The sequence below is a fragment of the Mustelus asterias genome, chromosome 1, assembly GCF_964213995.1.
Source record: "Mustelus asterias chromosome 1, sMusAst1.hap1.1, whole genome shotgun sequence".
Lineage (NCBI taxonomy): Eukaryota > Metazoa > Chordata > Chondrichthyes > Carcharhiniformes > Triakidae > Mustelus > Mustelus asterias.
The window spans coordinates 12,554,142-12,568,526 of record NC_135801.1 but is presented as its reverse complement, the minus strand read 5'-3'; the positions used below and the strand labels follow the sequence as shown (position 1 = coordinate 12,568,526).

At 41.9% G+C, this 14,385-nt stretch overlaps 1 protein-coding gene across 1 annotated transcript in view; it reads left to right on the top strand.

Moving 5' to 3' along the window:
* The window catches only part of papss1 (3'-phosphoadenosine 5'-phosphosulfate synthase 1), a 45,022-nt gene that overhangs the window by 6,402 nt on the left and 24,235 nt on the right, over positions 1 to 14,385 (top strand). The window contains exons 3-7 of the mRNA XM_078209257.1: positions 998 to 1,233; positions 3,895 to 4,033; positions 6,074 to 6,192; positions 9,205 to 9,318; positions 13,834 to 13,945. Of these exons, the coding sequence (XP_078065383.1) occupies positions 998 to 1,233; positions 3,895 to 4,033; positions 6,074 to 6,192; positions 9,205 to 9,318; positions 13,834 to 13,945 (720 nt within the window). The remainder of the gene's footprint in view (positions 1 to 997; positions 1,234 to 3,894; positions 4,034 to 6,073; positions 6,193 to 9,204; positions 9,319 to 13,833; positions 13,946 to 14,385) is intronic.

Sequence of the window (14,385 nt, the reverse complement as noted above, 5' to 3'; positions counted from 1 at the left end):
TTTGTTCCCTACCTCTCAGTGCATTTATTTCAAAATCATTGCCATCACTTACAGATCTTTGCCCTCTATCTGTGACCTCCTTTACCTTATGCCCAGTGTTCCGCTAACTTGGATTTACCTGTTTGCTCGTATAACTCAGGCACCTTGTACAGCTCACTCCCCCCTCAGTTCCACCATTGATGTCAAAGCTTTAAGCTCTACCCACATCTGCAGCTTCCTCAAATTTCTTCTCCCTACTTTTATCATCTTTCTTCGAACCTACCTATTTGCCCATACAGTTTCCAGAATTTCTTCACTTGATGTCCAGTTTTGCTAATCTCTGAAGCCCCTTTCAAGCATCTAAATGGGTTTATTGTTGTCGTATGCCCTATTCATTTTTTCAAGATGAAGCTTCAGGCATTGATTATTTTGTTTTATTCAGTCAGGTTCTGGGCTTCACTGACAACGTGGCATTTACAGCCTCGCCTAGTTTTCTCGAGAAGGAGGTGATGAGTCATCTTCTGAATCACAAGCTTGATACAGCCAAGTGCTCTGCTTGGCCATTTTGCCAGGCAATTAAGAGTTAACCTCGTGAAACTAGTGTCACATATAGATCAGAACACATAAAGAAAAAAGGTTTCCTTCCCGAATTGTCATCAATTTTTATGGCAGCCTGCTAGCTCTTCTACAGGTACTACTTTTTATTCTAGATTTTAAAAGCTGGATTCAGATTCATAAGCTGCTGTGGTGGGATTTGAACTCAATGATCTTTAGATTATTAGTGCAGTAACATAATCTCTACGGTACTGTACTCATGTTACATGCTATGATATAGCTTTGTTAGAGAGTTGATACGTTGAGGTATCGGTATGGACTGTGCTCAATTTCTGGAGTGTGTCTTAAGCCCACAACTTTCATACTCAAGCTGACCTTTTCTAACTCTACATGGGATGTTTGCTGAAGATGGTCTCATTTAAGTATGCCCAATTTATTTTGATTTTGTTGTTGTATTTAACAGGCTTGTCTGGAGCTGGTAAGACCACGGTTAGCATGGCACTGGAGGAGTACTTGGTTTGCCATGGCATACCCTGCTACACATTGGATGGTGACAACATCCGACAAGGCCTGAACAAAAACTTGGGTTTTAGCCCAGGGGACCGCGAGGAGAACATTCGGCGTATTGCAGAAGTGGCCAAGCTGTTTGCAGACGCTGGGCTTGTGTGTCTGGCCAGTTTCATTTCTCCGTATACAAAGGTACTCAGCTGTTCTCCAGCCATGTGAAATGCGTGGGGATGTTTTGTTAGTGCCATTCAAGTGCAAGTCATTTAACCTTTGAAACTTCACACTGTCTGCATTTCATTGTGTTATTCATCACCAACATTGTGGTCAGCGCTCATCTCCAACCTTTCTCTGCATACTAAAATTCTTGTGAAGGAATACACTTTTTGCCATGATTTTTGAGTTATGGTCACTTATCAACATTTAACATGAAAGTACCAATGTGACTATTTAGACTAGAAACCCCTGTATGTAACAATGCTCTGGCCAGTAGATGGTGCAGTCAAGAGAGTTTTGTGGGTCTTGCACGGTGGCACAGTGGTTAGCACTGCTGCCTCACAGCACCAGGGACCCGGGTTCGATTCCTGGCTTGGGTAACTGCCTGTGTGGAGTTTGCATGTCCTCTCCGTGTCTGCGTGGGTTTCCTCCGGGTGTTCCGGTTTCCTCCCACATTCTGAAAGACGTGCTGGTTAGGGTCCATTGACCCAAACAGGTGCCGGAGTGTGGCGACTAGGGGAATTTCACTGTAACTTCATCGCAGTGTTAATGTAAGCCTTACTTGTGACTAATAAATAAAACTTAACTTGTGTCATCCTACAAATATATATAAAAGCACTCCTGTTCATCAACGTACCATGGATATTTTACTGATGATTAAATCAGATTATGTTTTGGGAATTGTTACGTTTTAGAGTAATGTATCATTGCACTGTGTTTGATGTAACTTAACATCCTCCTTGATATCAAGCTATTCATTAAGACTTTGCAAATAGTTTATTGATGTGTAACAAAGTATAATATAGAACACAGGCCCCAATTAAGGCTTTTTATTATCTCTTAATAGTACATGTGTAAACCTGAGATGCAGACAGTAGTGTTGAATTGGAATTAGTTCATGGTGATAGAGGTGTAACCTGCAATTTGATACGATAGTCATTTGAATGTTGTAATGACACCTGAGATTGAGTCAATGAGATTAATTTGACATCTTAATACAACCTCTGAGCTTCCAATTTTAAGCAGACGTACTACATAAGCTGCCCTAATTCTGTTCGCACTAAATCTTGTTATCCTATCAACCCCCCCCTCCCCAATACTCTCCTGCACTGACTTCCTGTCTCTCGAACGTCTGATTCTCTTCAAATCCCACTCTGCCAAGTTCTCCAAGCTTTGTATCTTTCTTGTGCTCTCAGCTGCCAACCAGCTCCCTTCCACTCACTCTCCTTTGGGTTTTCTGGCTCTCGCCTTGCATTCTCTCCCATTCCAAAAGCCAAGTTGAAGGCAAACCCTTCAGCTTCCTTGACCCAATTCTATAAATTTCCTCCTTAAACCCTTTCCACCCTTTTCTGTCCTCCAGGTTTTCAGGTGCACCCTCCTGCTTTATTTTCCCTGCCTCATTTCTCCTTGTGAATTGTTATGGGATCTTGTTATTAATGCAAGATGTGTTTGTGTAAAATCCAGACTTTTAAAAATCACTGGTGCCTGTGGACTTGCAGTGTTGCCCTCAAACTTCGGTCAACTGACACCATGAACAAAAGCACTCAAACACTCGAATTATTATATTACAAATCTGCTTTATTGTACTTTACCAAGTTACTATAACATTACACCAGGTATCAAACTTTGTTATACACAAAGTATTTCACCTCTGACTTACTTCATTACACACAAAGTAACTAACCTTTGACCAACTCCGCTATACACACAAGCATTCAAAAGGTATCAAAACACTACAAAATATTCAAATGCATGACTTTAGACTCAGACACTACCCTTAGCAAGGTGAATTGATCAGATTCGCTCTGCTGATGGGTTTTGTTCCAATGTCTCCGAGTCCCAGACTTGGGTGTCTTGCTTCCACAATGGTTGGTCCCGGGTTACTGCTGTCGATATCTCCGAGTCTCTTTTCCTTATAGAGATCCTGCTAGCACTGATCATGATTCCCCAATCACAGGACAGGAACTAATCAATCACTGTCTTTATTTGGCACGAATACAGAGAGTTGTGCCTCTGTCAGGTTGTAATTCTCTCAGGAACACAACACACAATCATTGTCTGTTCAAGGCATAGGAATAGCCACTGTCCAATCAATTCCTGTGTTTGTTCCATAGCTGCACATCCTGTTATTTGCTACTCCCACAAGTCCTTAGCCTGATACAGAGTTAGCCCTTTTCACCATCAGGCTTTGCTGGAGTCTTCTCTAGTTCTTTACGAATACCCATCAAGTTACGACAGAGTGACAACTACCCTAGAGAAGATTAATGCAGTTTGCGCAAACCGTCATGTGAGAGCTGCGTTCTGAATCTTAGAATATCAGGAAGGGGCCAAACTTTTCTTGATTGGAGTTAAACATCTCGATTTGCTTCATGTGACTGGTTCTTGAGCAAGAGCTTGGTTGGTTCTGTCAAAGTGCCATTCAGGAAGAGAAACTGAAACCAGAAACCGAGAGGGTGGGAAAATTGGTATAATTAATAAAACAACAAAATTATTTGAGGCCAGAGTTACATTACTTTGTATTCTCCCTCTTACTGTTATTGTTTTTATTAAGTTGTAAAACTTTTGTCAAGTTATCTCATTGTTGGGGTGGACATTGCTGATGTCTCTCATCTATTAAATGTAAGCTTTCACTGTTGGCAGGATCGGAAGAATGGCAGGAGTATTCACGAAGCTGCTGGCCTGCCGTTTTTCGAAATATTTGTCGATGCCCCTCTGCATGTTTGTGAGGAAAGAGATGTGAAGGGACTGTACAAAAAAGCCAGAGCTGGTGAAATAAAAGGTAAGTATCGTGATAGTACAAGGAGCAATTGGGAATATAGGACACACAAGGTGGGGGTAGGGTGGTATAAGAGTCTAAAGCAGCATGTGGAAGACACTTATTATATTTAATTTATTTCTTTCAACTTTATTTTGGGGGAAAAAATCTTCACGCTAAGCACCTTGATTTTCTGAATGGACCCACAGTAAATGGTCACCAGTGCAGAATTTCACCATTTCCTTTGTCCCCTCTGAATTTGGAACCTGGGCATTCAATACCTGGCCATTCTCCGGTCAGAACAGAAGACCATTTGGCCCATCACACCACTGCCAGTTCTTTAAAAGAGCTCTCCCAAGTAGTCTCACTCCTCTGCTCTTCCCCATAACCCTGCAATCTTTTCCTTTTCAATCGTGTATCTAATTCCAATTTGAAAGCTATCATTGAATCTATTTGCACTTCCCTTTCACGCAGTGTCTTCCAGACCATCATGATTTGCTGTTCAAACAAAATTCTCATCCACTCCAGTTTTTGTACCAATTATTTTAAACCTCTGTCATCCAATTGTTGACCCTCCTGCCAAAGGAAAGAGTTCATCCCTACCTACTCCACCAAAATCCCCTGTAATTTTGACAGCCTCATTAAATCTCGTTAACCTCCATTAAAATTTGATGTGTATTTTTAAATTCAAGGGACGAAACAGAAGTTTAAGACCCATTCATAATGATCCAGTGGCTTGTGACAATCAGCAAAGATTTGTTAGAAGTTAAAATATCAGTGACTAACAAAGGCAGATGCTTTGATTAGAAACTTAACCATAGCCAGTTATCTAGTCATTCATCTCAATTGCTAGCTATTGCGTGCATGCAAATTGTCTGTTGTGTTTGCGACAGGGACGGCATTTCAAGATACATTTGGTTATGTGGTGCCTTAGGTCCTCCTGAGGAACGAATGAGTCATTATTTAAATGCAGGTTGTGTTTTTTTTCTGGAGTGTATTTATGTAATCTTAGAATGTACATAGTCTAATTTTTGTCATAGAAATCCCACTTCAGAATCAGATCTCAACCGCAGCCAGATTTTTGAAGTTATTGCGCGCAGCAAGAGTTTGTGTGGCTGCTCATTCCCGCCACAGGACTAAATGAGTGGGTGGCGAGCTGTCGGGATCTGAATTTACAAAATAGTGATCATCTTTGAGGGGCAGGGAAATTGCAAGTTATGCTGAACCTGGTGGCAATGTGCAAATCTTAAACTTTCATGTGCTCCTTAATTTTAAAAAAGTCAAAATGCTCTTGCTGCTATACACTTTGCTGTATCATTTGTAGACCGTTTACTTGTGGGATCATACTATATAAGTAATGCATTCTCATGGCAAATGTGAAATTTGAATTTGTAAAAGAAAAAACTGGAATTAAAAGTCTAATGATGACCATGCAGCCATTGTCGATTGTTGTAAAAACCCGTGTGGTCACTAATATCCTTTGGGGAAGGAAATCTGCCCAATCTGGCCTATTATGTGTCTCCAGATCCAAAGCAATGTGGTTGACTCTTTAAATGCCCTCTGAAATAGCCGTCCAGTTCAAGGACAATTAGGGGCAATAAATGCTGGTCCAGCCAGCGACACCCACATACTATGAGTGAATAAAAATATTCTCCCTGGAAGATGCAGACTCTTGCTGGAGTAAAAGGTCTGTTACCACCAGACAGTCAGCAACTAACTGGTGGTCTTCTGCCAGTGTCAGCTGGACTACTTGTTCACTGGGTTAGTTGAGAAGCAACTCAGCTGATGCAGATTCTGCATTCAAGTGCGCACAACACATACATTCCACTTGGAAAACATTCAGAAATGGGAATGTTGTCTGATTTCCAGTACGGCCAATAGCTACTACTGGCTATACTGGAATCAGTTAATTCATCACAGAGAAGTTATCAAACTTTTAGTCTGTGAATTCCACATTGGTGGTACTTTTGAACAAATATGCAATTAGGAAGGTGGCAAATATCTTTCGTTAAATTGCACAATTAGTCACTGGCTAAGGAGCACAATATCTTTATTGTCTTATAGGGTTCACCGGTATTGATTCAGAGTACGAGAAACCAGAAGCTCCTGAGCTAGTGTTGAAGACTGATGTCTGTTCCGTAAACGAATGTGTCCAGCAAGTGATTGAGTTGCTTCAAGAGAGGGTAAGAGTTCACCCGTGTCCTGAATTGTGTTGCCTTTATACAGCTTCGGGTTTATTAGAGTTGCAGGCGATTAGTGGATATATCAAAAGTCCAACGTGGGCAGTGCTCACCCTAGGGTAAATTTTCAGGTTTCACAAAAGCAGGCAGCCCTAGGAAACCCGACTGCACCGCAACAACCCCGGTGTGAGGCAGAAGCAAAACACTGCAGAAGCTGGAAGTCTGAAATAAAAACAGAGAATGCTGGGAATACTCGAGAGGTCAGATGGAGAGATAAACAGGCTATCATTTCAAGTCGATGATCTTTCTGTCCCGATGAAAGGCTATTGACCTGAAACTTTAGCTCTTTAACTCTTTACACAGGTGCTGCCTGACCTGCTGTCAAAGGCACTTTCAGTGAACTATGTCTGTCACATGGGTTCTTGGAAATTGTGCCCATAAGTGGTAGGTACAGCACAGATTAACTCTGTGAAACTGCAAACCTATTAATCTTGCTTTGGTACTGTGTAAAAACGTGAGGATAACCATTATGATTAACTTGTCAACAGCCACCAACATGGACTCAGAGGGAGCAACTCCTTATAGAGGAAGCGACATCCAAATTGACTTTTTATTTAAAAATATATATATAATTCTTGGGATGTGAATTCACTGGCAAAGCTGGCATTTATTGCCCATACTAACCCTAAAAAGATGGTAGTGCCCCACTTTTTTGTACTGTTAGCAGTTTTAAAAGAATTTAAGAAGTCTCACAACACCAGGTTAAAGTCCAACAGGTTTATTTGGTATCGCGAGCTTTCAGAGCGCCGCTCCTTCATCAGGTGAGTCAACTGATGAAGGAGCAGCACTCTGAAAGCTCGTGCTAACAAATAAACCTGTTGGACTTTAACCTGGTGTTGTGAGACTTCTTACTGTGCCCACCCCAGTCCAACGCCGGCATCTCCACATCATTAAAACAATTTATACCCTTATGCTTTTCACAATCTCGGAACATCCCAAAACAGCTGTGTCTTCCATTGCTACTCCATAGATTTCAGCACATAATCTAGGTGGCCATTCCATTGCGATACAGAGGTGTGTTGTGGGCAAATTGTCTGTCAAGCTTCCTACATTGCAGCAGCGACTACGCTCCCAAACAAAAATCTCAAGTGCCCATAAATCCCTTTGGGATGTCCTTGGAAGTGAATAGTGATATATAAATGCAATCCCTTTTATTTCTGGGTAGGAGGGAAAGACTAGTCATGTTGTCAAAACAATCGAGTGACACTATTTACCTGAGATCCCATGCCAGCATCTCATTATTGTGCTTTTTCCAAGTTGGCAACAGGGCTTAGACAGGATCGGGAGTAGGTCATTCAGCCCTTCTGTCCAGTTTTACCATCCTATCTGATCCCGGCCCATCTGTGCCTCAACTCTTAACTTTGGTCCAGATTGCTTGACACCCGTGCCCCTTTAATTTTCTTTTCTTTGAGCATGCTGCTTATTTCAGTGGCAGTGCCTTTAAATCTTTCTGAATGCTGGTGGAAACTAGTTATTTTAAAGGGGGCAGCTTGTGTGCGGCCTATGCCATACCTTCCAGATTGCCGTACGGCTGACAGGAAACTTACCCAACAAAAAACCCGTTGATTTTTCTCTGAAGAAATTTCAACTGACTCGCCTTTTGAGGAAAGTGTTCCATATTTTCATTACCCTTTATGTGGAAGAAGTGTTTCCTGATTTTTGCTCATGAATGATCTGGCCCTACACACACACACACACACACCCATCCGGCAACCATTTCCCTGTACTTTCAATCATAATCTCAATTAAAATCATCCCACGACCACCTGAACTCTCAGGAATAACTGACCTACAGTGGTGTGTGTTTAAAGAGAAAAAGAACGAACAGGATCTTGCAGCCTTGAGAATAGAGAACTTTTTGTCCACCGTTAGAGAAGCATTTCGGTCCATCACTTCTGCAATCTGACCACAGAGTCTACTTATATATAGGGAGACCGGAACTTAAAAGCAAATCTCCCAGTCTGCTCGAGTATGATTTATGAAGTGGAGTATTTTTTTTGTTAAAGGCAAGCGTTGAATTCTCTGCAGTCTGAACTCCTATCTGGCTGTCATCACTTTGTGGAGATATTTATTTTGTTAACTAGCAGCGCCAGGAAGGGGAAAGCTCCTGTGTCTGCACCGACAGGATAACTAAGTGACATTAGCTTGTGGTTTACCACCCAGCCCCCCAAAAATGAGCATTATTTTTTAATCGACGTTTAGACAGATGTTTTAAATAGAGCTCTTCATGGAGGTCTGTGTGTTTGTGATTTTGTTTTATTTCCGTTGAGGTTGACCATGAATTTGGCTATGGCTCTTGAAGTAATCATAAGAACATAAGAAATAGGAGCAGGAGTAGACCATCTAGCCCCTCAAGCCTGCTCCGCCATTCAATAAGATCATGGCTGATCTGATAGTGGGTTCAGTTTCACTTACCCGCCCGCTCCCCATAACCCTTAATTCCCTTAATGGTTAAAAATCTATCTATCTGTGACTTAAACACATTTAACGAGGTAGCCTCTACTGCTTCATTGGGCAGAGAATTCCAAAGATTCACTACCCTCTGGGAGAAGAAGCTCCTCCTCAACTCTGTTCTAAATTGACTCCCCTGTATTTTGAGGCTATGCCCCCGATCATTTTTTGTGCATTCATAAAACAGAATCCCTCCAGTACCTTAATGTTTGATTAAAGCACCTCCTTACACAGACCTATTGTCACGTATTTCATAGATGAGAGATGCCCATATTTGTAATAAAATGGTTTAATTTTATTTTCCTCCTTTCTGACCACGTTGCCTTTACCGAATATGAACACAAGATGGCATTCTAGGACCAAGCATTTTAATTCTTCCCCCTCATCTCTTGTTCAACCACTCGTGGCAATGTAAATGAGTTTAAATTTTACCACGTTTGACTGGTGGTCCAGTGTTGTCACTAACTGGATTTTTTTGAGGGTTTTATTGATTGTTTCAAACAGGACATTGTCCCGGTTGATGCGTATGCTGAAATAAAGGAACTGTTTGTCCCAGAGAACAAGCTTGATCTCGCCAGAGCCGATGCAGAGACTTTGCCAGCCCTGGAAATTAATAAGGTATGACCTTTTTGTTTTCCCTCCTGCAACTGCTTTAAACTGTGACAGACTGTGAATGTGGCGCTGCACGGGCTTGGCTCAGCTGGTAATACTCGCTTCACAGTCCGTGTGGCGTTTGCACATTCTCCCCATCTCTGTGTGGGCTTCCTCCGAGTGCTCCGGTTTCCTCCCACAGTCCAAAGATGTGTGGGTTAGGTTCATTGGCCATGCTAAATTGCCCCTTAGTGTCAGGGGTGCTAACTAGGGTAAATGCATGGGGTTATGGGGATAGGGTCTGGGTGAGATTGTGGTCGGTGCAGACTCGATGGGCCGAATGGCCTCCTTCTGCACTGTAGGATTCTATGATTGTACACAGTCAAACGGTGGTGGGGTTTGAGCCCTATTGTCAGCATTCAAGATCTAGGCTGACTCCAGCATTGGAGATGTTATCCTTCTGTTGAGTTGCTAAATCAGGGCCCTGCTGCCAATAGCAATGGATGTTAAAGATCCTAATTTTGGTCTCCTAGTCTGAAGAAGGACATTCTTGCTATTGAGGGAGTCCAGCGTAGGTTCATGGACTGATTCCCGGAATGGCAGGACTGACCTATGGAGAAAGACTGGGTCGACTTGGCTTGTATTCACTCAAATTTAGAAGAATGAGAAGGGATCTCATAGAAACATACAAAATCCTGATGGGACTGGACAGGTTAGATGCAGGGAGAATGTTCCTAATGTTGGGGAAGTCCAAAACTACTAGGGGTCACGGTCAAACAATAAGCGGTAAGCCATTCAGGACTGAGAAGAGGAAGAACTTCTTCACTCAGAGAGTTGTGAACCTGTGGAATTCTCTACCACGGAAAGCTGATGGTGCCAGTTCATTAGATATGCTCAAGAGGGAGCTGGACATGGCCCTTGCGGCTAAAGGGATCAAAGGGGAATGGAGAGAAAATGGGAGTGGGATACTGAAAGTGCATCATCAGCTATGATATTGAATGGTGGTGCAAACACGAAGGGCCAAATGGCCTACTCCTGCACCTATTTTCTATGTTTCTATCCCAGGGCAGTATTTGAAAAAAGTCAATTTACTGACCAATATTCAACCCTCACCAAGTGGTACTCAAACATCTCCTACTGCGCCGTACCAGTCTGTCATTCACTTACAGTACTTTATAATTCAAAAGTTCTCTGCGAATACAAATATTATTTCACATTGTAGAGATTGCCATTGTTTGGATTATGTGTAGTTACTAATTAGATATGTACTCATTTACACTGTGCTGGTTCCAGAAGACTGCATCATATTCCATTTTACTCTGTGTCCTGAACTGAATGAAACCAATCTTGATTTTTGCACAACTTTTTCCAAATGTCCAGTTGCCAGCTACATGCTTCCTAAATTTCAGGAAATAATCCTGTACACGAAGATGTTACAGGTTAAACTGGATGCAGCAGTGTGATCGATCATTGTGGCAGGTTGCTGGGCGATATTGCACTGCGTTGTGGCGTTTTGGACCGAATCCAGGCGCTTGGGCACGTAATCAAGACTGTGCAGCACTGAGGGAGTGCTGCATTGTCAGAAGAGCAGCCTCGGGTAGATGTAAGACATCACATGGTGCTATTTGAAGAAGAGCAGGAAGTTCGTACTGATCTGACAGCTGAATGTGCAAGATAACTGCTGCATTTCCCTGTTCTGCAATTGCACCTACACTTCAAAAGTAGGTCATCAACTGCGAAGTGCATTGAGAAGTTCTGTGGATGTGAAAGGCGTAATATAAATGCAGGGCTTTCTTTCTTTGAATCGGAACATGACTTCTCAATTCAAATGCCGTTTTTTGAGGTGTATTCATTGGGGAACTGTCAAGCCTCCTTGTTGACATGAAGCCGGATTTGCGCCATAGTCATCAACATGCAGTAAGCCTAGAAGTTGCAGTCTGTGATATTTATTGTTTTATTAGAGACATTAACTGGCTTAAAATAGATTACCAGAGTAATATTGCAATGCAGTGAACATTCTCACGCAAATATCGTGAAAACTAATCCCCAGCTTTTTGTTCATGCAATGACGGCAGAATCCAGTAACGGACGGAGAATTTATAATGGCCTCTGGGAAAACTGCTTGCAACCCAAGGTTTTATGTGAAGTTCAGGCTCAAATACACTAATGCTGCATTTTGTCACCACCTCCACCACCCTCCTCAATCAAACCCCAAAATCCCAGAAATTTGCTGTCTCAATGAAATTATGCGCGCTTCTTTATAGCAAACTCAAATGTTCCAGTGATGCTGTTTGCAGTTGTAATGCAATGCCAATTCTTTCAGCATCTTTCAATGTAAAACAGCAAAGACTTTGAATCCTGATTCTGTTAGTTGAGTTGTCCCCTCAAACTGCCAGCTGAAATAAGCCCGAGGAGAAAGGGGGTACGTTTTCCAGAGTAAGAACAATTTAAGGACTTGTATGTGTTTACACCACTGCACATGGCTGGCTTGATGAGCTCGAAGTATGAGAAAGATGCTGATTACATATAATTTATATTTATTTCAGATAGTTACTGTTCCTTTTGTATACAATTGCTTTTTCAATAAATGCTCAAATCTTTCTCCCCTATCCCAACCCTCCCTCTCCCTGGCACCCCAGGGAAGGTGGCTAATTTTAAGTCCCCTCAGAGAATCCGGGTCTGCAACTCATTTAAATTACAGTAAATAACAAGTGTGCTGGAGCCTGTCTCGCTGGCTCCCAGACTGAGCCGCAGTTGCTGCTGCCGTCAGTAGCTGCTCTGTCCCTGTACTTTGCCAATGACTAGAGTAGTGTTTCAAATTAGTAACGGTTCGGAGTGAATTCACTAACAGATGAATTAGTGCACAGTATATACATCCCTAAAAAACATAAGTAAGAAATGTTTAGTTCAGTTACAAAGAAATCAGAAAACAACCAAAGATTGAATTGCAGAATTTGCTTTAGTTATCCCTTAAAGTTCATGGGAAAAGAAAGAATGCTTCCAAATAAGGGAAAGGTTATAAAATTAACTTCACATTTATCAGACATCTTTCAGGAAACATTGCTGTCCCTGGAAATCCTTGATTTAAGGTCTGCAGCCTTCTAGGCTGGTGCAGCAATGTCATCTACGGTCATTGTCGCTGGACCAGGAATGTTTGCCACCAGCGAGTGGCAAGGTTTTGAACTGTCTAACACGCAAAGGGCAGGAATGGAATAGGTTCATCCAGGTTTATCCAGCCTGCCCATCCAGGCACCATCAATGTTTCCTGCTGTCCTGACCAGTACTTATCTCTTAATCAAAGTCACCGAGCACAGATTACCTGGTTACTTATGCCATGTAAGAAGTCTCTCAACACCAGGTTACTTCTTACTGTACCCCAGTCCAACGCCAGCATCTCCACGTCATACTTATGCCATTGCAGCTTGTGGAAATTTGCAATATGTAAATTGGCTGCCACACTTATATACTGTGACTCTATTTAATAATAAATTGGCTTTGAAGTGCTTTGGGTATCCTGAGAATGTGAAAAGGCTTGATGTACACTGTACATATGTTTTTGCTCTGTTGCAATTCCCAGAGAGAACATTAATGGTTGAAGAGAACTTTGAACTTCTTGTTATTCTCTAGAAGAACTATGTCTGAAGATTTTGAGTTTTAGACAAGAACTTTATGGTCCTAAACAAAGCAAACACTTCAAAATTAACCCTATTTTGTAATTAAGTTTTAAACTGTGTCCTACCTTTTACTTCCACCCAAGAATTCCCTTGTACATTACAGAATCTTGAGGGTTCGTTCTCTTCTCCTGGGACCAAACCAAGGTATGCCACAGCTCTCTGGTATTCACATTAATTCTCCTTAGTGTTCCAGCTATTCTGAGGTATAAGATTTCATGGGGATCCTTCCACCAGCATTTGGCTAGGCGACGCTTCAACCTTCCTTTAGGACATCAGGATTGTGGACTCCTCAACTCAAACTTGAAAGCTCGCTGCATTCCTGCTAAGTGGCTGCACTTCAGAAACCCCTTTGGGTGTCTAATAGCCCTCTGCTCTTGGTCGTACAACTCCTGGCAGTCTCTTATCTCAGCCTTCCCCAAGCTGTAACCAATCTGACTGCCTGTTTCTGTGAGGAAAAACGCATAAATAAAAGCCAAACAAAAGTGTACCTCCGCACTGGCCCATTTCAATAGCAACGTGGCATACTTTGGGATGTTTCAAACAGAAATTTAAACTAATTATCTTCTACCTTCGATTCTGCGACCCACATAAATCATATATACCTTTAATGGAGATAACAGCCCTCTTGCTGATTCCACCAAGGAACCCACTTGTTTACAAGCAATTTTTAGATACTTTGAACTGAGAATTACATGAATAATTTTAATTCCTTTTCTGAAATAACTGTAGATATCCTGTCCCCTACCTATCGTACCAAGACCTAAAACGCGATGGTTATGAAATTAGAGGTTTGTGAGTACCGTGATTAAAAACGATGCCTAATTGTTAGGCTTAAAAAATAAACCTATATCTCTGTTCATCTTTCTAGGTGGATTTGCAATGGGTGCAGGTTCTGGCAGAGGGCTGGGCTACTCCACTCAATGGCTTCATGAGGGAACGTGAATTCTTGCAGTGCCTTCATTTTGGCTGCTTGTTGGATGGTAAGAACTCAAGTAATCACTGGCTGAGAGTGACAAACTAAGGTCCAGATGATCATCCTTTTTCCATGGGGGAAAAAAGCCAAAGCTCTAACACCATTTTGTCAATTCGAATGTTTGCACATCTGTACAGCACGCAAGAAACAATACTTTTCACTGTATGCCAATACATGTGACTAAATCAAATCAAATGTAAAGGATTGGGTGGAAGGGCTGCAATGTCACAGACTGCAAGTGGAAATTTAACAAGAGTTTGCACTTGGATGCAACAGGCTTAACCAAAAATTTCACCTATGAGTTGGCAGGTTTAAGGGTTAATAATAGTTAACGCCAATTGAAAATGTCACAACCATATTTCTGTACAGCCCCGCATCGGAAACGTATTTCATTTACAATGTAGCTGGAAGATTCTGACAGTAATGCTTTTGTACATCATTGACAGT